At 38.9% G+C, this 23520-nt stretch overlaps 1 protein-coding gene across 3 annotated transcripts in view; it reads left to right on the top strand.

The window, feature by feature from the left end:
• TXNDC11 (thioredoxin domain containing 11) overlaps window positions 1–23520 on the top strand; it is a 27227-nt gene continuing 3707 nt past the window's right edge. The window contains exons 1-11 of one of the 3 annotated variants that reach the window (XM_064152981.1): window positions 1–318; window positions 4570–4786; window positions 5503–5600; window positions 7479–7608; window positions 14297–14390; window positions 15604–15716; window positions 16431–16631; window positions 18826–19609; window positions 21918–22063; window positions 22533–22642; window positions 23138–23218. In XM_064152981.1, the coding sequence (XP_064009051.1) occupies window positions 170–318; window positions 4570–4786; window positions 5503–5600; window positions 7479–7608; window positions 14297–14390; window positions 15604–15716; window positions 16431–16631; window positions 18826–19609; window positions 21918–22063; window positions 22533–22642; window positions 23138–23218 (2123 nt within the window). In that variant the 5' untranslated portion in view covers window positions 1–169. Of the gene's footprint in view, window positions 319–4210; window positions 4283–4569; window positions 4787–5502; window positions 5601–7478; window positions 7609–14296; window positions 14391–15603; window positions 15717–16430; window positions 16632–18825; window positions 19610–21917; window positions 22064–22532; window positions 22643–23137; window positions 23219–23520 lie in introns of those variants that run through there. The other 2 variants (XM_064152983.1, XM_064152984.1) reach the window with 2 other exon arrangements.

A 23520-nucleotide genomic window follows, 5' to 3' on the forward strand; every position in this document is an offset into this window, starting at 1 on the left:
GGCGGCCCTGGCCCAGGCGTCTTCGCGCTTGCTCGGGGCGCCGTAACGTGGCGGCAGCGGGTTCGCTGGCAACGGGGCCCGCCCCGGCGCGACTGACAGGCGGGTGGTAGGGAGACGTGTGCGAGCGGGAGCGGCCCGGTTCCCGCACCCCTCCCCGCTGTGGCGGGGGATGATGTCGTTATGCGGCGGCTCCGGCCCCGCGGCTGCCCCTCGCTTGCGGCCTCGCGCCGCCCAGATGGCGCGGCGGCCCGAGCTGCTGTGCGGCGCTGCCATCCTGCTGGGCTGCGCCTTCCTTGTCGCCCTCAAAGTCACCTGCAGGTAATGGTGGGGCCGTGGGGAGGCTTCAAGGGAGTGGGCAGGGGCCGGGCGAGCCTGGGGCATGTGAGGCCTGGCCAAGGGAAGCGGCAGCTCGCCGCTTTTCGTTGACGGCGGGGCGTGCCCCTGTGGTAGGGGCGTGTGTGGGAGTCCCGACCTGGGGCCTGCGTGTGTGCCGGGGTGGGCGGCCGGGGCCGGCAGAGCCGGGGATCCTCCCGAGGCGCCACCCCTTGTGCCCGCTCTGGCCACACGTCTCTCCGCACTCTGGTCAGGCCCCAAGAAGTGCCGCACGGGGCCAGGTGCTGTCGGGAACGCCCGTTCCTGGGTTAGGTGACAGACATCATCTTCCTGGGGCTAGAGACATACAGTCTCCAAGAAAACCACGTCCCTTCTCGTGTGATGGGGGGACACCGTCGTCAGCTCAGTAGTGTAGCAGGGGACCAGGACGTGGGACTCTGTGACCCGCTCCAGGCAGGGCCAGGGGGCAGGTCCGGCGCCTCGCGTTGATCGTTAGGTGCGGGAGAAGCGGCGGTGATTTTAAGAGCCATATGTGTTCCTTGAGACCGTAGGGTAGCGGCGGGCGGTACCCGGTAGGTGCTGGGATGCACTCGCACCTGAGGGCAGGCGCGTTGTTGGAAAGCTCCAGAGAGCAGCTCGTAACCTCGCGGTGCCACGTAAGGGCTGACACCTTTCTCAGCGCCCTCAGCCAGCTCCTTCATTTGGGAGTACACAGAAGGGGAAAACAGGTGTCTTCTGACTGCGTTAGTGTGGACACCTCAGTTACCTACACTTGCTTTAGACAGAAATGCCCTTTGTGGGTTCCCTCCCCCAGTCTAGTGCTCCTCTTGGGAACTGGAACTGTCCTCTTCACAAAAGTCTCTGTGGTTCTCGTTTGCTGAAAGCCTGATATACATGAGTATGGAACACATGGAACCAGGTCGTGTTTGTAGCTGGAAGTGTGAGGGTAGTTGGATGATGCATGGTAGGGACATGAGTCCTGCAGCTGGGTAGCTTGGCTCTGGAGCATAGACTGGGATTTGAATGTTCTGGATGGGTTTTAGGTCAAGATGATGTGTGCTTCACTTTGTACTATATTAACTGAAGAACATCTCTGCTGCATTTGGGGTTTGATATTGGGAATGGGAGATGGTTACAGGGATCTGGTTATTTCCCTCTTCTACCCAATCTGACAAATTTTTATTCCTAGAAACACTTAATTCACAGGTAACACTATTGAAAAATACTGGGGCTCTCTTCTCACCTGTTGGAGATACATTCCTTGAATCAGAGTGAATTTTAAGCCTGAATGACTGCTGTGAGCAGCAGTGCCTCTGTTGCAGCAATCTGTAACTCACAGTGACCAGACAATTTAGATGGAAGTGTAAAGCTGTTGCCATGTATTGTGATGGTTTTCTGAACATAATCACTGTTCTACTGTCCATTTCTCAAAAAAGAAAAAGTTTGGGTGTTTTGGTTTTTTTACACTTAGATTGATGTTTCTGTTTTCCTCCTGTTCTCTTTTATTTAAAACCTGGCTGTTAGTTTCATGTTGCTGCTAGCTGTGTTTGAAAGCTCAGAAATGGATTGTGTTTCTTGCCACTGTACTCTCTACAGGAAGTTTGATTAAAGGAGTTTGGCTTTTCAGATTGTACTTAAATGGACAAACCAATATCAGAAAAGCACTCCCTGTTCCATTGCTGTCAGAAACATAGAAAGTTCAAGTGTAAACGTAACTGTTGGAAGGTAGTTAATTGCACGTGTTGATTGTGAGTACAGTATATGATTTCTCACCACATATCAGCACAATTTGCAAGCAGCGGAGGACAGTTACTATCACTGTGCTTGCAAAGTGGAACTTTTGAGACTGATGGTTAAAAAGCATGGAGAGGAAAAATTCCTTTTCTACAAGGCAATCCATTAGTGGGTTTTGAGGTATTGCAGGTTTAGAGTGGCTCAAAGAATAACTAAATGATGCTTGATCTAATGTGTTACTATGAAAGTCTGTGGTTTAGAACCTGAATTATTTCTGGCACTATGCAAATGTCTTTTGAGTCAGCCTCAGTCTAAGGACTGTGCAGTCCAAGGGACTGATCCTCTAGGCATTTCCCTATGCTTTCCTTTATTAAGAGGTTCTTCTGTTCAAATGATTGTAGTAGATGAGTTACACTGTGTGTTAGTAACAATATGTGATTATTATGTTTGTATGATGATTTATTATGCAAGTCTCAGTTTATACTTGTATAGTTTTTGGGGATTCAGTGCACTGCTGTCTTCGTAAACCTGTGGATTATGTAGAAGTACTGTTATGCAAAGGGAGACACTACTGAGCAGATGACCTTCAGCAGCTGGTAGCTGTTTATTGTGGTTTGGATTTTAATAATTATTGTCATTTTGTTCGTCTTTGAAGCTAGCCATGTAGTTCCATAGTTCCTGACTTGCTTCATGGGACTTCTGTTGATCAGTTTTTCTTTCTTGCAATCATGGAGCCAAATTCACATCTCATTTTTAATGCTTATGCTCTAACTCTTGGGCTAGTTGTCCACTTCCAGTTTAATTCAGGAAGCAGAGGTTCTAGACATACGTAGGTTGTCTGTTTTTATTAAACTAGTTAAAGTGGAGAAATTCTAGTTACTCTCTTTGAAGAAGCCTGTGTTAGTGTGGGATCAACACCTAGCTGCTGTTTTTCACTTTCAGCAGTTGATCAACATGTGTGCTGACCTCTGAGTTAGAGCTGTGGAACATCAGCATTGTGTCCTGTCTAGCTGGCAGCTAGAACTCATGGCAAGGAGCCAGCAGTTTGAATAAATATGTGGTGTGGGAATAGAAAGAAACTAAGTTTTGGTTCTAAGGTGGCATAAGAACCTGAAGGTTGGGAAAGGAGGTGCTGGGTTACCAGCTAGGGGAGAAGAGATGGAGCAAATGTAGAAGCTCATATAAGACACTGGATTTTTTGCCATCTGTATGGAAACATAATTTTGAGCGTAGTGGAATTAACTGTTTTCTCACATTTACAATTCATATTTTCAAATTTTAGGATTTTGAAGTAAATAGTCTCTTACACATGATCTATGAATTTCTACGACTTGTAGAAAATATACTGGGTGTGATTCTTAAATGTTGAACTTTAAGTGAACTTGGAAATAAGAGAGGAGCCAGGGCTTTTGTGGGTCTGTATTGTAAAAGCAAAGCTTGAAAATGTGGCAGCATTGTTAGGAGTTTGCTTAACTTATGAGTTTGACAGTGTTCAGGGATCAATAATTTTACCACAATTACTGAAATGGTTCCATGGGGAGGTTCAAACATCAAGTAAAAAGATTTTTGTTAGCTTTTTGTTGTGCTAGAAGGCAAAGAAATACACAGTCCTTCTTAAAACTTCCTGTCATGTACACAGTTGTGGCAAAATTGAGCATTGCTGTGGTGTGGTGAAGATTTTAGTCTGACTTCTTTAGTATAAATATGGGTAGTGGGAAATTTTTGAATTGGAGATCATTCGCTTGCATTTAAGGCAACGTTATAAGAACTTCTGAACATCTGGGAAATGCTGAGTTCTGGATTGCGTGCCTGCTGATTTGGTAGAAAGTGGTTTGCCGAGTGTTCAGTTTATTTTCTTAGTATTACTGGTCGAATTAGCATCTCTCGGGAAACTTACTCTATCATAATCTCTACATTGGCACTCTATTTGTTGATGTTGTCCTTGCATAGATGAGGAAGTGTGCCTTGAATAGTTTGCAGTCACTGCTCTAACCAGTAAAATAAACTAACACACATTAACCTATTCTTTAGAACAGGGAAGGATACAAGTATAGAATACTTTCAAGCAAAGCAGAAGGCAGAGTAATCACCTGTTTACAAAAACATCACATCACAAAACCAGTGTCTCTTCTTTTATCAGGGTGCTGTTACCTAAAGTACAAGTGTTAAAAGAGGATGAGGCCAGGGAAGAAATCCAAAGAAATCACTCTTCCTGGTAATTTTATGCTTTATAGCAACCAGCAATGAGTGTCAGCTAACATACCCATAAACATAGTGCATGGTATCACAGTGTGACTTTCTAAAGCTTGTTAAGGTGATCTTTATTATTTTATGGTGTTTTATGACACTAACTCAGATAATGTAAGTTGCAGTCATTTGCATCAATTTCCAAAGTTTTTTCATTGCATGACCTTTGCTGAGATTGAAAATTAGGGCTTTGAGCACACTTCTTTAACTGCAGCTGTACGTTCTCAGTAACCACTCTTCATTTCCTTCCCACAGCCGAGCAAAAGATGTAACAATGCCAGCGAAACTTCCAGTGAATTTTTTCTCCACAAGATCTCCAGTCATTGATCTTTTCCGTGGACAGTTAGACTATGCAGATCACCTTCGGCAGGATTCGGAAATTGCGCTGTATTTCTTCTACGCGCCGTGGTGTGGCCAGTCCATTGCAGCAAGAGAGGAAGTAGAACATGTGGCCAGCAGCTTGTCAGACCAGGTAACTCCAGGGAAGATACAAATCTTAAATGTGGCCTGGTAACTTTCTAGTGTCCAAGCTGATTCTAGTTTCTGCCATCCCAAGGGAATGAGTGGGGCTTGATTGCTTACATTTTAAAGTAACACAGCCAGTCACTGTAATTTTAATATACCATACAGAGTGTCAGAATAAATGGAAAAAAAACCTTGATTTCTACTCAGTTGTCTGTAATTTCTAGTCCTGAATGGGGAATAGGAAGTTCTTGTACCATCTTCTCAGCTTTATTCACCTGCCTTCAGAAAGCAACTACAGGGAGTTTGCTTCCGTTTCCAGGATCCTTTGAGACACTGGTGGTGATATAAGATAGTAGCTATGCCCTGCTTTCTAGCAGTTGGTTACCTGTGAATGCTTCACAGGTACAGCTATCCTAAACCTCTGCTCATTGAGCTCCACTCTGCAGAAATGTAATTAACACAAATTCTGACTTAGTAAATTGGAAGGATTTAGATTAAGAAGCTTAAACACTAGAAAGAGAGATGACCAAAGGGATAGTTTATAATATAATGATAATAACAATTATTTTTTGTGTGTGATAGAATTAAGAGCATAGACAGGGAAAACAAAGTTGAAAAGACAGGGAAAGTAGCAAATGGAATGGATTTGAAAAATAAGGTATATTAGATAAAGAAGGTCACAGTAGTGTAAATGTTAGCTGTGAATTTTTGCCTGCTTTGCAGGTGCTGTTTGTGGCAGTAAATTGCTGGTGGAACCAGGGGAAATGTAGGAAGCAGAAGCATTTCTTTTATTTTCCTGTGATACACTTATACCATCAGAGGTAAGATATATCATAAGGAGAGTCTGGGGGTTTTCTTTTGGTTTTAGGTTGGGTTGTTTTTTTTTTTTTTTTTTTTTTGGCAAATGGATACTGCATAAGATGTTGCATTTTGTAAATGTATTTATGATACAGGAAGTAATTGGAGAGGTGGAGGTTCTTGGTGAAGCTTGTCCTATGTGCTATTCAATTGTCAAGTGGCCTTGCATATGTCAGTTAAATGACAGTTGCAGATGTCAGTTAAATCATGCTGCACGATTCTTCATCCTTAAGGAAATTTTGTTTTGCCTGTGCATCTCCTGGAAGTTCTGCCTCCAATTAAAAGTACATAATTCAGATTTATGTATTAATGTCCGTTGTCTGTTTGTTCTGTAGATGGATTATATCAGCTGGTCCAAATATGTGACAGCAAGAAAGTATGTATTTAGGGGTTACTGAATTCAGCAGAATTTCAGTGCATAGTGCTGTTTAAATATGCACTTAAGGTTTTGTTCTACATTTGTGCTTTTTAATGCTTCAAGTATTGAGATATTGTATCAAATTTTATGTTACCACATTTTTAGTGTTTGTGTGTATTACCATTTATGGAGAACAGAATGCAAAGAAACAGTTTTTAATGCTAGGTACAGTAGAGCTGGATGCTGTGCAGCTTATCACTTCTACTTGCATACTTTAGTCATAAACTGCATCTCTCTTCCATGTATTATATATTGAGGAGGAACAGTTCTGGTCTTTCTTTGCTGAACTTGAAATAGACGCAGATGGCACTGGCTTAATTCAAACTGTATAAAAGCTACAATCCCCCTAGGCTGTACATTGACTTAAACCTTCTTGATTTTGAAATTACAGCACGATACACTTACGAGTAATCTTAAGCAGTAGCAACAAGATGAGATGTACCTTCATAAAAATTCACCTCATACTAAACCTTGAATGTTGTTTACTGGGCATGTGCCATATTGGAGGAGTGCATGTTGCTGTTAAGACAAAGGTTTGTAATAAACCCTTGCAGGATATAGAATAATCTTGTGGGCTTCATAGGACCATTTCAGAACAACTGAATGTAGCTATTTCAGATATTTTTCAGAGTGTCTGTATATATAAAATGTATTTAAAAATGCATCTCATAAAACTCTTTAGTGGGAATGAATTCACTCTTCATGCTTTTGATTTTATTTTGGATTGTGATGCTTTGTCCAACCTAATGATAATAAATCAGATGGGGGATTTCAACAGGATGAAGGAGAAGCTCTAGAAATTGTAGCCACAAGGCCCAGACTGCATTCTGGTTTAGCACTAACGTGGTGTCAGCCTTTTCATGGGAAACTATAGACTCACTGAGTCTGTTCATCAACAGTGCAACTGGATCTGTCCCTGCTTTCCTGAGTGCTGCTCGTAAAAGTCTGTATTAAAAATGCTGCACCTTTTCAGACCTCTGTATTAAAAATGCTGCACCTTTACAGACCTCTTTGAACTTTCTAAAGATTTTTTAAAATCAAGTGGAAATAGTGACGTTTTTCAGGTGTGTGTTTCTGAGACATGTATTTACTTCAGAAATATATGTATATGCTCATGTCATCTGTACCTGCATTTTACCAGCTTCCTTAATAGGAATCAGAGGTGGTCTCTATCTCTTTGTCTCTCCAACACACTGCACCTACCCATATACACTGCACTGGAGTCACTGCAGTTTCTGCACTGTACATCAAGTCTTGTAACACAACTCCTCCATTGGTTACAAGAAGCCACTGTTACTTAACACAGAGGACAATTCCCTAGAGGGCAAGCATGCTATCTGTGTAACTCCTATCTCTGCCACCCCCAGGAGGGACTCTATTGCTGATTTAAGTCTTAATGTTTTATTATTTTTTTTGGTACTAGTTTTGGACCAATTGAATACAAAGGCCCTATGAGTGCTGTTTATATTGAAAAGTTTGTTCGTCGGGTGATGACACCACTACTCTACATCTCGTCTCGATCAAAATTACTAGATTTCCTCTCAAATTATGAGGTACATATCTCTCTTCTCTAGCTTTACCACTGTGGTTCAGAAAGAGTTTGACTTGTTTCTCAGTTAAATTTTATCTGCTCCAAAGTGCTAGTTTGTTTGCAGGATCCTGAAATCAGTGCCCCATAAATTTGTTAAAATCCTAAAAGTATGAAATGACAGATTCATGATGTTGATTCCCTGTGTAGTGGCTCTTATGATTTAGTCATACTATTAGTTTATAGTTCTTTAGCAGGTAGAGACAACAGTAAAATTTGCTGCCTTACTGAAAAGTTGCATATGTACAAGAAAGAAGGGAGAAATACTTTCACAAAAATCTTCCAGTCTAAGTTGGGAAAGCATTTGAGAGGTATATAGTCTCATTGCTTTAATTTTTAAGGGAACATGAAACTTTTCTAGTAAGATAAGTCTGTTAAGTAAAAGCAAATGTGAAATCAGTTGAAATAATGGCTCCTACCCACCCTATGTGCTGTAACTTCATGAATTTGATCCACGAGAACATTGTGTTTTATTAATTTTTGATCTGTCGTGTTGAGAGGTGCCAAGATTGGCAGCAATACTGGTGGATTAGTAACTTCCAATTAGACAGACTGCACTTAGAACAGAATGATTTATAATCCCTTTAGAACTGCTCATTTCTGTAGTTCATAATGGAGAAATACCATAATCTTACTAAACCCCAGGCAATTAGAACAGAATGCTGTAGAAGTGACCAAAACGCGTGAGGGGCTTTCCAGTCTTTCAGAATGAAACGAAGTTTCTCTTTGAACTGGGCATGTACCAGTGTTTGGTTCTGCTGCAAAGTGGAACAGGACCTCTTCTGTTTGATAAAAGCTGCTTCAGCATAAGGGGGCATGTGCTGGTAGTTACTGTGGGTGGATTCTGTGCTGTTCATGCTTTAGCATATCCTTTGGGAGCTATTGATGAGTTTAGTTTCCCAGTGTTATAAGTGGGGACAGAGTTGGGAGTTGAGAGCTGTGTCTGTCTTATGCTGACTCTTTCTGTGACCACAAGCAGTTTTCTCTAAAATTGTTACTTTTTTGCCTCCTGTAGAGATTTTAAAACAGCTGCTTGCCTTTTTTTTTTTTTTACCTGTGTTATATGAATTATTTTTTTGACAGTCTGCAAAAGGTGACTGATGAGTATAGAGACGTTAAGTTTAAATTTACTGTAGGAGGTGTACTTCCATTGGAAAGTGAAAGGTAGAAGATAAATTTATGGGAGAGCTAGAAAATACTTTAAAAAAAATACTACTTAGCACTTGTACAGACATTTTTATTTCTGTGTTCAAACTTCCTCCCTTCCTGTGCTTCAAATTCTGTAGCTCCAGGTGCCAGTATCTGTATTTGTTAGGTCTTTTTTCTGAAATCGACTGGACATGAATGGCCTGATATGTCATGCTAGTGCAAGTCCTTGTGAGTGCAGTAAGAAAGGCAAATGCTGAGTGATCACGAGCTGTGATGCAGGAGAAGATGTTAAGAGTAGAGAACTGGAAGGGAAAGGGAAATGCAGTCAGGCACAGAGGCAAAGCTTATTTCCAAACGGAGGTCAAGACTTTGTTTCATTGTGTTAAACAGTTAGAAATGTGAATGTATCTAATGCTTTCCACGTAAGATGAGGAAGTTTTCACACTTGTAGGAGAAAGAACAATGCAGGATGTGACTTCTGTGCTTAGGAAGTGAGAAAGTTAGAGGAATAGAGTAGATTACAGGAAGTGCATGTAGCCTTGGCTACTGTCTTGCTTTTGATTCTTTAAAAAATGTTTTATATATTAAAAATGTTAATTTTTAGCAGAAGGAAGCCTATAAAGGATAGATCATTGGCCATTTTCACCACTGTCTGCTGCTTGATCAGACTTGTGCAGTTTAGTCATCGAGAGGCTTATTAATTTGAAGATCAGAATATTTTCTGAAATATCTGTCATCATCATTATGATTTTCAGTCCTATGTTCTGCAGACTTACATTAGGGGTATTTACTTTAGACTTCAAAATCTTCAGCTGAAAATTACCTCTTTGTAGCTGATCTCCAGATTGCACTTGGGCAGTGCCTATTCTGCCCCTTGGCAGTTTTGTGCTACTTTGGTATTAAAGTCTCCCATACTAAGGAAGCAGTAGTTTGCAGAGTTGCCTGTCACTCGCTGTTGGTCCTCATTGTTTTGCTTCTCTGCCCAAGCAGGAGGCTGTGTCAAATCTGGACTATGCAGTAGGTTGGTAAATTATTAGTAGATAAGTGATTCATTTAAAGGCATATGTCTAGATGAATTTATGCTCAGGTGCTGTTTTTGCACCTGAAAGAGCTACTGCACCCTTCTTTTCATCTTTCAAGGTAATTTTGTTATTGCAGATCATTTTTCTTATAGCCAGGACTTCCCTCTTCCACCTAATCTGTGAAGTTTGCGGTGCTTTAATCTTGTGTTCAGATTCCAGTAGCCAGCTTTTGACAGAAAAAGCATCTAGCAAAGAAAAACGGGAGCCCTAGCCTGACTCATCTGATTATCTATCTAAATCCATTAAACGTGAGCATGCCTCAGCTAACCGGTACTGCAGGAGTACCGAGACTGAAAGCATCTTTACTGAAATCTAGCAGTATTTTCCCTTGTATTCGAATGTTCATGTTCTTGTTTCGAAGAAGTACTGATAAGTACTCATGAGCAGAGTACAGCGAAATGTAAGAGCACATAGTGTTGATTACCTGGTGTCATGTCCGGTCCTCACCCAAATCTTGAGATTCCTGGCTGCTCTCACAAGAGGGCGCTCAAACCACAGGTAAAAAAATTGAAGATGCTGCAGTTTCTGATACTGTTGAAGTATTTTTTGTGATTGTGGACTGATACTGCTGCAAAACTAGAATGCAATCAGAATTAGAATTTAATTTTTGAGATCAAAGGAAAAAATATTTAGAAAGCATTTAAGATCTTGGAATATATAGGAAGATCTAAGTTACATCAGGAGATAAATATACATTTCCTACTGTAATTCCAGGTATATGTCAGTACCTAAAAGCAGACTTCTTTTGTTTTTCTAACTACAGTTTCACTTTAATCCAAACTGACATGTCTCATTCTTCATCTCACTAACTCAGCTACTAGAAATGGTCTCATCCTTCTGAGGCACAGAGGAAGAAAATACTCAGCTTCTCTAGCTAAAGAAAAAGCTTTGTTCACTCATGAAAACTAAGTATGCTCAGGTACCTTATAATTTTCTGACTTGAAGAGAAGTAGGGGAGGAGTTGATCTCTGAGATATAGCTGGCATGTGTCTTAACATGATGTCAGCTTTCTTCTTTGTTTGTGTAGGAGTGCTTCTTCTTCTGTTTGTGTAGTGGTGCTTGCTGGGCTTTAACTGTAGAGTCTGACCCAAGAGAGGATTTAACTTACCATACTGCTCTTGTGTGAGGTACTGTGGTGCTAACAATGTGAGATTTTGCTTTCAGTTCTGGATACACAGTGTTTTAAACATCATTAGAAAATGACAGACTTTTACTTGTAAACTTAATTGATGTCAATCGGGAACTTCTTTGTGTTTCTACAATATAGAATTAGTGGTATGTAATGCTGGTTCTTCCACAGAGATAACACTTCCCTTTCTTCCTGATAAAATGAGGCAGGAATTGTTTGTCTACACAAGTCTGAGATTCTGGGGAGGAAGAAACAAAACCATCTCCCTTGCCTCAGTGCAATACAGCCAAAATACAAAAATAAATACAAAAGGGGATAAGAGTAACTTAATTAAGTAGTAAAAGTGTCTATCTAAATGTAAAAGATAATTAGTAGCTGTGGTTTTTTTTCTGCTCTCTGTTTCCATTGTTTCATGTTTATTGGCCTTTGAATTTCAGAGCTGTTGTCATCACAGTCATTTAATACTGTCTTTCTGCAACTCTTTGAGTCAGCTGTAGTTTCAGTGATTCCCAGTAACCTTTGCAAACTTTGATCCTCAGCCTTCTCTCCCTTTTCTAAAGTGTATATCAAAATGTTGAGCTGTGAGCATCAGTACACGTCCTGGCTTTGACTGCAGAGAAACAATCACTTCTACCTGTAGTTTTCTATCTTTTCCACTCATCTGGAAAAGGACTTCTTGTGTTACATATGGGCAGAGCAGTTGGTAGTAGCGAGTGAATCTCTTCATTCTAGCAGAGGAACAGGAAAATTTGCACGACACTTAAGCTTTTTACATACTTTCTCATACCTATAATTGCAGCCTGTAACAGGGAGGAAAATGTAAATCTTCTGGGATGATCATTAAAAGGACAGTAATTAACCAGATAATTCATCAGCCATATAGCACCAGTATATGTTCTCCCACTACATTTTGCTCTTACTTAAAAAATGCTGTCCAGAAGTATCTCATGGAAACATTCTTCAGAATCTGCAAGTCTTAAGCTGCTCTTAATGTACAACAGACCTGGCAGTCAGAATCTAAATGTCATCTCTTCTAATAATTTAATAAATATTTCCAGATCTGACTTTTGGCTTGTTGCATTTTAGTCTTTTTTGACTTGTTTAATTTGCTATTTGGTGCAATAAATTTATTTTGTACAGTAATGGTGTTCAAAAATGGCTGTAGGAAATGGGAAACTAAAATTCTGATATATTATGTATTTTAGTTCACTTGAATGCTTCTATAAAGTTTTTTAATAAGGAATTGTTCCTTCTTAACTGTCTTCATTTGCTAGTGGAAGAGAAAAATGAACACTAATTACTAACCTGTTTATTGTTTAACAGTGAAGAATAAATGCTATTATTTTGCTGTATGTTTTCACTTCTCTTTTACTTGTATTTTTATTTCCTTCTTGGCAATTGTTACTGCAGAAATTTCTCTACATGCATTTATCTCTTTTATTGACAATTTTTCTGGGGAAGCTCAAGGAATTCTGATGCACAAGGATCTTGTGTTTAACACTCACTCATGAAAGAGAACTCCTGTCTCTTGGCAGGCCATTGGTTGCAATGAGACATGTTGTAGCTGATGAGCATCTCAAGATCTCTAATTCATACTGAGTTGCTCAGTTTATACAGCTAGCATGAATAACTGACTTCCTATCATTGCTGACAGTAACAGGTAAAATATATGTTCACGTTTTTAAAAACAAAATTTTATATGTAAGACTCAAAGCAGCCTCAGCAATACTAGGTGAAAATATTTCTGTAGGAATCATAGAATTGTTTTGGATTGAAAAAACCTCTAAGATCAAGTCCAACCGTTGGCCTAACATCACCACATCCATTAAAGCATGTCACAAAGTGCCATGTATACATATCTTTTTAACACTTCCAGGGATGGTGACTACACCACTCTGCTGGCAGCCTGTTCCAGTGCCTGACCACTCTTTCCATAAAAAAAAATTCTTAACGTCCACCCTAAACATCCCTGGCACAATTTCAGGTGATTTCCTCTCATTCTATCACCTGATGCTAGGGAGATGACAAAACACCCACCTCACTCCAACCTCCTTTCAGGGAGTTGCAATGGTGTCTCCCCTCAGCCTTCTTCAGAATAAACAGCCCCAGTTCCCTCAGCTGCTTCTCACCAGACTGTTCTCCAGACCCATCACCAGCTTTGTTGCCCTTTCCTGGACATGCTCCAGCACCTCGATGCCCTCCTTATAGTGAGGGGCGTAAAACTGAACACAGTATTCAAGGTGCAGCCTCACCAGTGCTGAATACAGGGCATGCAAATGGGTGGTTGAGAATCCTATTCCACAGCAATCTCTAGATTGCTTTGTCTGTCAAACGATCCTTTTGTATGCACTGGTGGAGCTGAGTAACAGCTCAAAGTAACCAAATTTCATTGCACACTTTGTCTCACAAGTTGGTCAGTTTGAGTGATGCATTTAAAAACATAATAATTTTTAATGGATTACATTTTGCAATTTGTAAACCCAAAATTTCAGGTTTGGAACAAGAGAAGTCTGAAGACTATGCACCTCTCTGTTCCCAGTCTCCTCCCAAATTATCTTCCCTGAGTTTAATATGAAGTGATTCATACTTCGTAGTCGGCAAAGTCTATGGGCCTGCATAGAGAGGAACCTTATAAATGTGGAATTGCTTGCTTGGCAATTTAAAGAACTGTGGATATGCAGGTAGGATATAGGGCTCTTGCTTTATTTTTGTGCAGCTGGTCTCTCACTGATTGCTGCAGGACAGACTGAAAGACTTTACAATGACCAGTAGCCTAATAGTGGGATGATAAATTGGCTTAGCAGTTGAAGTATTCACACATAGAATGCTTGAATTCTTATGGTGTTGCTAGTTACATGCAACACAGTGAAGAATTAGTGTTTAAGTTGTTCATACACTGAAAAATCACATCTGATACTCCATTTCTAAAAGCCTTTATGATGCTTGTGGTTGTTACATTGGTGCTGGAAATGACTCAAAGTAATTGCAAAGTAAATATTGTTTGTAGTGAGCTTTAGTAGATAACATGGGAAATAAGTGGCTTGGAACTTACCCTTCTACAGCCATCAACTCTCTTACACGCAGCTGTTGAATGACAACTTTTGAACTGATTCCCATTCCAATTCCATCTTTTAATACTACGTTTTTTCCTTGCAGCCTAAAGTGACTATTCTTCAGTAAATATTGTTGTCCTTTCAAAAATCTGTTGTGCTTTACTGTAGGCAAATAATAGCTGTGCCTTGTGTTTTATTCTTGAAAATAGTTTAACTGACTCTTAACTCTTACAATTTCAGCCAGGAGTTATAGGATATTTTGAGTTCAATGCTTCACCCCAACCGCCTGGTTATTTAACATTCTTCACGTCAGCATTACATTCATTAAAGAAAGGTAAAAGCTTCATTTTCATAATTTAAGGCATCTGTGAATGAGTTTTATATATGGGTTTCAGTAGGTTTTGCAGTATTTTGTAACTTGGGAATGTTTCTTGTTAATCTAATTGTGAGACTTTACAGTGCAAGGATTGCTTACATCAAAGGCTTACTGTGTGTTTGGCCATCATGGAATAAAGTGTGTGACAGCCTGGAGATATTAGGATAGTTTCCTCAAAAACCTAGATGTGTAGCTGCAACCTATACAGAAACATTATCAGACTAGCAGTTACTTAAAGCCAGGAGTAGTTGTCTTGTGCAACATTTGGAATGTTGGTTGCAGAAGCATTAAGATGAATGTCACTGTGGCAGGACTTTGTAACTGAATTCAACAAAGGGCTTTCCTGGATGGGGTTAGAGAGCTGGTACAAGGTAGCATGATGAGAAGGGCTTTCTCCCCTGTTGTTTTGCATTAACAATCTAAAATGCAAAAACTCTTGCATTGAAATATTAAGACCTTTTGGGGGGCTATAAATTCTGTATATAACTTTCTTCAAGATTAGCACATTTTACAGATATTGCTTCCTGCCTGAAAATTAAGGAAACTGGTGGCATTATTCTGGCTTTTTTTTTAAACTGTGCCAGCCTGCTCTTCTATATTTCATTCTGTAATATAAATTACATTGACATGTTGGGATAGTTCTTTTCAATGTGAAGATGAGAAGCATTCTATCCGGGTGTATATAGAAATAGGGTAATATTTAATACATATTTACTGTAGATGTGCATCCTCTAAACAGTCATTATTCATACCTTTTCCTTCTATGTATATCTTGGCTTTTGAGATGCATGCCCTAACATACAGCAAGGTGCTTTGGTGATACCAGAGTCTGCATTTAATAAGCAAATCAAGAAATCGAGCAATTCAGTATCACAGTATCACAGTATCACCAAGGTTGGAAGAGACCTCACAGATCATCAAGTCCAACCCTTTACCACAGTGCCCAAGGCTACCATTCTCTATACTTTGAATGTAGGAGAGGAACACAGTTCCTGATGACAACTGTTTTCATCTTTTTTTCTACTTCACTGAATCACTGATATTGGTAGTAACATTTTTGTGCACTTACACAGCAGTATTCTGTGTTTTGGTTTAAAGGTGATGTTCTAAGACTTTCAGGAGAGAAATTCAACTTGTATCATATTTAAGAACTGAACATTTGTTCTTTCAGATTACCTTGGAACAATACGCTTTGGAGTGATCACAGATAAACGTGTTGCAGAGGAGATTTCCTTGGTGCGTTCAGGCAGCGTGTATTTGCACAGACATGTCAACACATCTCTTGTGAGTGTTGTATTCATGTTGTAGTGACTCTGAGAATATAGAGATTGAGATTCTGCTGTAGTAGGCCATGACTGAATGTTTCATGGAACTTTAGCATGCACAATGTTTTAGCTGTTATAAACAGTAGAGGCCAAATTTAATTTCGTATCTATCAAAAGAAAATAAAAAACCCCAAGCACCTCCAAAGTGACTAGACAAAGACTCTTGTCTGAAGTTCATGCTTGAGTGAGGATAGTAACAAAGAGAGTTTGTGGAGTGATGGTAGGAATAGTGAACACTTGCATTTCTAAATGCAGTCTTAGTGTTGGTGTCTTTAAAATACTAATGTAAAATGAGTTCATATGTGGAATGAATAGTGCAAAAATGTTTATTAATATGCCATGAATCAAGATATGTGATCATACCAACTGAGTGGACTGAGCTTTTTTCGTTTATAAAGAAAATACATACTAGTGAGAAGAGGAAAGAGGATAAAAATGTAGTAGAAGAAAGAGGAGCTTTCCTAGTAGAATACTTTTTACATAAAAGGTTTTGTGTTCTGATCTGATGACAATTTGGAAAGATTTTCCAAAGGGAAAGGGTGGACAAAGCTTGCTAAACAGTGTAACTGATTCAGAGTGTGGTAAGCATTATCATAACAGAGCATCCTTGTTTGAGGACTGCATTCATTACTGAACCAAATGAGGAGAAATAATTGGTTTTTCCCCTTTCAAGATCTACCCAAATGACATAATGAACTATACTGCTGAGAACATTTGCAAGTGGGCTCTAGAAAATCGAGAGATGCTAATACGGTGGCTGAGACCACACGGTGGAAAAAGCCTTCTTCTAAACAATGAGCTGAAGAAAGGACCAGCACTTCTCATATTTATACCTTACAATCCCTTAGCAGAAATTCATCCTCTTTTAGATGAAGTAAGTGATTTTTTTTTTCTCCTCAAAAATATTAGGGTTCTGAGCTTAATTGTGGTGATATCTCATTTTATGTCACTGTTCCAAATACTCAGTTTTGTTTAAAAATGCCTTTTCTTGAGCCATATTATTACAGCTTCCTTATAGTGATTTGCAACGCATGCAATACACCTCTGTCTCTTGTCAAGACTTATTTGGAACAAGCACCTGACTCTTCCTTGACCACCTCCACTTTTTGCGATTAGTGGTATGTGAGAGATGCGTATATGTGCCTAGTCCTCTTTTGATTTCTCTTCCTTTCTCATTACTTCTCTGTCTGAACTGCCTGGGCCAGGAGTTTGTGCAGTGAATGAGATGGGGAATCTAACTGGGCTGAAAAAGATTCCCCCCTCCACCTTGGGCTACTTTTTCAGCTGGAACCCCTTGTCAGTGTATTGCACAGCTGCATATCACAGGGTTGACTGCATAGTACTAAAGACACTGTGGAACAAGGAATGACCATGTGTAGAAGATGAAGAGCTGGACTAAATTTTGGTGGCAATGCTGAGTTGTATACATGTCATCCATGTCCTGGAAGATTTGGTTTCCACAAGGCCTAATTAACGTTGCAATATCTGAAGCAATGAGGAGAAAAATGAAAATAAGATATAATGTTTATCCAAACTGCAAATACACAAAACAGAAGTTAGATGGCTACAGTAGGCAGCTGGGAAAATCTTGACAGAAAGACCGAAGAAGAACTGTAGTTATGCTTGCACTAACTTGTCTTATTTTAAGCAGATTTAATTCAGTGGTGCTTGTCAAAGATTAAACATTCAAGTAGCAGGTATTGCTTATGTAGATCAAACCAGTGCAAAGTAAGATGTTTAGTTTCAGGTTTCATTCTGCTAAAAAAACAGTATTTATCTATATCAAAATGTGAAATGAGATACAAAATATTCCAGCTGATCTTCTGAAGCTGTACTTTAAGGAGATATGCAACTTGTTTACTGTAGGGAGAGATGTTTACTACAGCTGCCTTGTCAGTTTCATCAAGCAGTGAAACCACTTGACTGTGAGGCAGTTGGAAACAGCAAGGCTGTCAAGTTGTATGTTGAAAATTCTGAGAAGGATTTTTTTCAATAGTAGCTCAGTGAAATGAGATATCACAAATCTGAATTTTGCTCCTAATTTCTTTGTGAGTTTCTCTGTAAGTAGGCAAAATCTTCAGGCTAGATTATAGTATGATGGGGCCAGGTGTTTCTTTCAAGCATTTAATTAAGCATTTTCAGGATGAAAACTTCTAACAGCATAATATTAAAAACTAACAGATTGTTGCTATAGACTGTGTCTAAGATGCAGTATATAATATTAGTATTTAATGAGTATTAAATACTAATGGGCCTGTGACACAAGATCCCTCAGAGATGGGTTTCTTGGCCATCCTTTTGGTAATTACTGTGATTCCTATCAAAGTCTTCTGCTGTAAACAACATGTGTATGTCCTGTATCTAGATTTTGTTTAATGTGATGGATGAAGATTAATCAAAACTTCCTCTTTCATTTTCTTTTCTTGTATGTTCTGTTGTGTATCTTCTAGAATGAGAATTCATCCTGTGGCCCATAGATGGTCGTTTTTTTGATGCTTATTTCCCTTTGGTTATGAGAAGCAAAATGGTGATGCAGCACAGGAATATTTGCATTCCCTTTTTTTCCCCTTTCTTTTCCACTTCTCTACACCTACACTATATACCCATAGCTGGGAGAATACTGACATTGCTTCAACACTTTTAGTGATGGTTAAAAGATTTCTTGGTTGCCTCCTCTTACAGGAATGCTTATTTTCTCTGTGCAAATAAGGCTTCATGTAGTGGGGTTTAACATTAAAAGGTAGTGTTAGTGCACTGTTATAAGTATGATGCAAAGAGCACCTTGAGATCAGTGTTGTGGACTGAAAAAAAAATTAAGTGGCTTTTTGTTCTCTATATTCAATTCTTATCATGCAGAAATCTGAAAATGTAACTATCAAGTTAGAGCATCACTATTTCTTGTAAGAACAAAGGAGTGGCCAACTTCCTGTTTCTGAAGATGCATCTTTAATTGCATATACGTTGTTACAGCTGCAAAGATAACTGCATTTAAGCAAAGTACCTACAGTTAATCTTCTTTCCCCCCACCCCTTTTCTTTTTTTCTTTTCTTTTTTTTTTTTCTCTGTAGATTACCAAAGTGGCCTTGGAATACCACAACTGTAATAAAAGCCAGGCAGCTGAGCCAGATCTTCAACACTTAGGAGACACCGATTCACCAGCTTTTGATTCCTCTGTACCAGATGCACATCTGAAATTACCAGAAACGTTTTCCATAACCAAGTACCCATGTTGTAACACAGTGGTGCTTCCCCAGTGGCATTCAATATCCAGAACTCACAATGTCTGTGAGCTTTGCATTAACCAGACACGTGGTGTCAAACCAAATAAAGTCCATGGGCCACACTGTAACTTTTTAGAGATAGAAGCAGCTTTGGACTCTTTCTACCTCCAGGAACATACCTTTTTCCAAGTTATTTCGAATACCATAGAATGCAGCAATTTCTTAAGTTTCTATAGTCCCTTTAGTTATTACACTGCATGTTGCAGGACAGTAAACAGGCATTTTTTAAGTTTCATTAGTTCTGAGAATGCCATCTTTCAGACCCCCAAGGTAGCATTTTCTTCCCATGGGAAGAAAGATAACACCCAACATTCTACTCCTCACATTGAGGATAGGAATTGTTTCATTCCTAACCTTCATCTTAGTGACACTAACATTACGGGTCTGAGCTGCAGGACCAACAAAACCTTGAATCTCTATCTACTGGATTCAAATCTTTTTTGGATATATGCAGAGAGACTAGGAGCATCAAGATCTACTCATCTTAAGGAATTTGCTGCCATCGTTGACCTAAAAGAAGAAGTGCACTATGTCCTGGATCAAAATCAGTCACTCATTGGATCTACCCTGGGTATGGTATCCACTGTACAAATGCATGAAATAAGAAAGTAAAGTTTGCAGCTAAGCTTATGAATGGAAAATTTAATGCCATTTTGAGAAGTGTGACTATAGTCTGCATTGTGAATCATAGTGTATTCTCTTATAATTTATTCAGTTGGTAACCAAGAAGTAGTAGAGTCATGTTCTAGATGAACATGAGAGCTAAGTTTTACATACTAAAAGTAAATTACTTGAAAAAAAGTGAACCCTAAAATGTGTGGTTCTTGACTGCCTGATGCTTTGAAGGGACTGACTGATAACAGTTAAATTTTGAAATGTGCTTGTGAAAAAAAAAAATCACACTGCATTTCAATACATTTGGTATGACAGAAAATATTTGTATGTTAATGGTGGTGTTGGTGCTTGCTCAACTGTACTGTGCACTGAAATGTCCCTGAATTTTGCAAGATACTGCCCTGCTGTCAGCAGAGATTAGCCCTTCCTCTTGTTCTCTGAAACTAACCTCTAAGTGGGTTTTAATTTCTTTGGAAAAGCATGTGTGTTTTCAGGATAGCGTGCTGAAGTGATTTTGGCCAAACCTGTCACTGCTCTATTTCCTGGCTGAATTGGAGGAGAACACAAAACCAAAAACGCAACCAACTCAATGATCACAGTTCTAGTTAATTTGCAGGTTATTGCAGATGACACAACATGCCTGACCATATGCATTTACCTGTCATGATGGTGTGAAAAACTTGAATCTACCTTCAGAAAATACAAGAGGTTTGAATGGTAGCAGCATGAGTAAACACAGAAGTAAATTCAGGTGAACACAGTATTAAATTCTTCAGGAAGGTATGTCAGTGTAGTTCTTACAGCATTATTATGTTTCCATTGTTATAAGTGAAGAAGTATGTAGAATAAATAACCATGCTCTTATAAAGGATCACACCCAGCCTTGTATTCTCTTTCCTTCCCAGCCCCCAGAAAAGCACTCAGGAAGAACAAACAGAAACCACAGTGACCATAAAAGGAGTTAAATTTCCTTCCCCTTTCTGCTCCTAGCATTTTCTGTTTCAAACTTCTTTTAGGGTTTCCTGAGCATGATGAGGGTTTCTCAGCTGAGTAACACTTGGTACATTTATATTTCAAGTCATTTGAACTTCGAGTGAATTTTTGTGTTTTTTTGCCAAGGAGTTACCATGTTTTATATTTAGTTCTTGTGGGGTTTATATTTTATTTTACTTTAAGCCTCCTAACTTTTGGTATTTTAAAACACATTTGTCTTTTCCTATCTTTAACACTGTTCAGTTTTTACATAATTTAACTACCCCACCCTTCTTTCAGTTACAACTTAATCATTCATGGATGTTCCAAATTTGGACATCTGCAAAGAAAAAAGTGGTGTGAGAATTTCAAAATATAAAGTGAAATGTACTGCTGTTTGCATTTCCGAGATACGACTTTGGTGATCTGGCATTTGGCACTGTTGTACATAGGTACAAGTTTTACTCAGGCCTAGGTTTTGGATTGGAAGTACCAGACAGAATGTTTCTGTTTAGTAAAATAATTTGATGTTATTTTTTTTTGGCCTTGATTATTGAGTACTCCTATTTTTTTAATGCTTATAAAAATATTTATCTAAATTGTCAAGATAAAGTCAATACCTTGCAGCAATCTAGAGAGCAAGATCCAGGCTCAGGCTAATGTAGCTGTAGGTTGTTGAGGGCTTTGGAGCTCCTTTATGAAGTTTTGCCACTGGCCAGTTACTTGTTAAATATCTTGAAGGAGAAAGTTGAATGAAAGAGGAAAGTGGTCACTGTTCAACAGAAGGTGGCTGGTCTTACTGGCATGGGAATTGCACAGTATGTAAAGGTCTAAATCAAAAAGAGAATTACAGGGAAAGTAATTAAAACTGAAAGAATGAATTCATATAAATGTGAAAATAAGTTGAGTCTCCAAGATAAGGGCTAAATGCTTCAATGCTGTGTAGAAAGTGAGAACTGGTGAGAGGATAGTATTGCTGTCTTACCAGGTGTGTGGTTAGATTTGGAGGGCAGGGAATTACAGTACATTGAGTAGGTGCAGAAGGAAGATTAAAGAGTTGTGTGGCAATTGAAGATGTCTGTAATGAGTAAAACAAAAGCAAAGGTGAAATTTTCTTCTTTTTACATCTTGCTTACCCAAGAGTTGATACCAAACTATCAAAAATTAATGACATGAAACCAGGTTTTAACTTCTTTTCTCTGTAAAGCTCTTCGGAATTCCAGTGTAAAAACTGCCAAAATCATGTATTTGTGAGACTGAAGCAACTTCATTATGTATCAATTTCATTTCAGAGAACTTCATAAAAAATTTCAGTATTCTCTACAGTCCCTTGAGAAGGCATCTTGTGGATGACCATTCAGTTCATTTTCATGGACAGCATGTAATCAGAGAAGTGACTACTCATACCTTTCATGAAACTGTGTTTTTGAGTGAAAAGGTACACCTCACTACTGAAAATGTGTTCAGACTTTTGAGGAGTGGGTCTTGTTCTTTTTTGCTTTTATGTGTGTTTCTTATATCATAAAATATGTTATTTTGTAACAATTCAGCTTAGATTTCTCTTAAAAAGGCAGTTTGGAACAGTATGATCTTAAGCATGTCTGCAAAAGATCATTTGGTGTAAAATAAAAGGTCAGTGCAGCTGATTCCCTAACAGGTTTCTGCTGTGGTTCAAGGTTTATTGGGGCTTGGAGGTTTCTCTCAGGGTGGGAGAAGAGGTGGGGATTTTTTTCCCCTTTGTGGAAACAGGAGTATCAGTAAATGGCTTATATTGTGACATTAATAAACTGTATTATGCTTCCCTTTCACATTTTAAGGGTTCTGAGTTTTAGAGGTTGTGAAGACTAGTCTTCTACTGCAGAATAACTGCAAGAGATAATAAAATCCATCTCTGTTTAATTTTCCAGAATGTGTTGCTGCTCTATTACGCACCATGGTGTGGATTCTGTGCTTCTCTAAATCACATCTTTATTCAACTTGCTCGGCTTTTACCTCCAGATAATTTCATTGTGGCAAGGTAAAAAAATTCTAATTTCATCTCTCTAGAATAATGTAACTCCATTGAGGTCATTAGCCTAGAAAATTATTACTTTTTTCTCACAAAACTACTTGAAGGGGAACTAGATATAGAGCTGTAATTGAGGATCAGGTTAAAGAAGAGAAAAAAGCTTCAGTCTGGTGTTGGTGAAACTGTTGGCCAGGTCTGTTTGTTTTGGAAAAGGAAGGTTTGCACCAGATGGGAGACTGAGATTTAATTGCTGAGTGAGAACAGCTTAAATACTGTATTTTTCTAGCAAATAAACCTCTACAGATATGTGTTAAACTGAAATTCATTATATTGGTAATGAATTCTGCTGACTCACATGCACAACACATTTTTGACATAACCATTTAGATTTTCTGCTTTCACATACTTGCATTTACTTCTTTCCAATCACTAAAAGGGAGTTTCAGAAGAAAATACAGATTGTTCACCTGCCTGTTTTCTTATCATTGCTTCTCTTCTTAACAGGATTGATATCACTCGAAATGACCTTCCGTGGGAATTTATGACAGATCATCTCCCCACCATTTTACTTTTTCCTCGCCAGAGGTAATGAAATGCCTTCCCTATGGGTTTTTAACTTTCATTTTACTAAGTTAAAATAGTTATCTGGTTATATGTCTTAGTGGAGGAAAAAGCCAGATATTCATTTCTATGTATATGCTCTTACTTTACACATATTCTGATTAAAACAAGAACAAAACAACCAACAAACCCTCAACATATGTGGACAGCTGATGATATGCAGAAAATGAGTATTTTCTCCCAAGGTCTTTAATTGTAAGTCTTTAATTATGAACACCAGCATTACCAACTTTGTTCTTCAGTTAATTTCCCTCATTATATTTTTG

The sequence above is a fragment of the Pogoniulus pusillus genome, chromosome 13 (genome assembly GCF_015220805.1).
Source record: "Pogoniulus pusillus isolate bPogPus1 chromosome 13, bPogPus1.pri, whole genome shotgun sequence".
NCBI classification, from domain to species: domain Eukaryota; kingdom Metazoa; phylum Chordata; class Aves; order Piciformes; family Lybiidae; genus Pogoniulus; species Pogoniulus pusillus.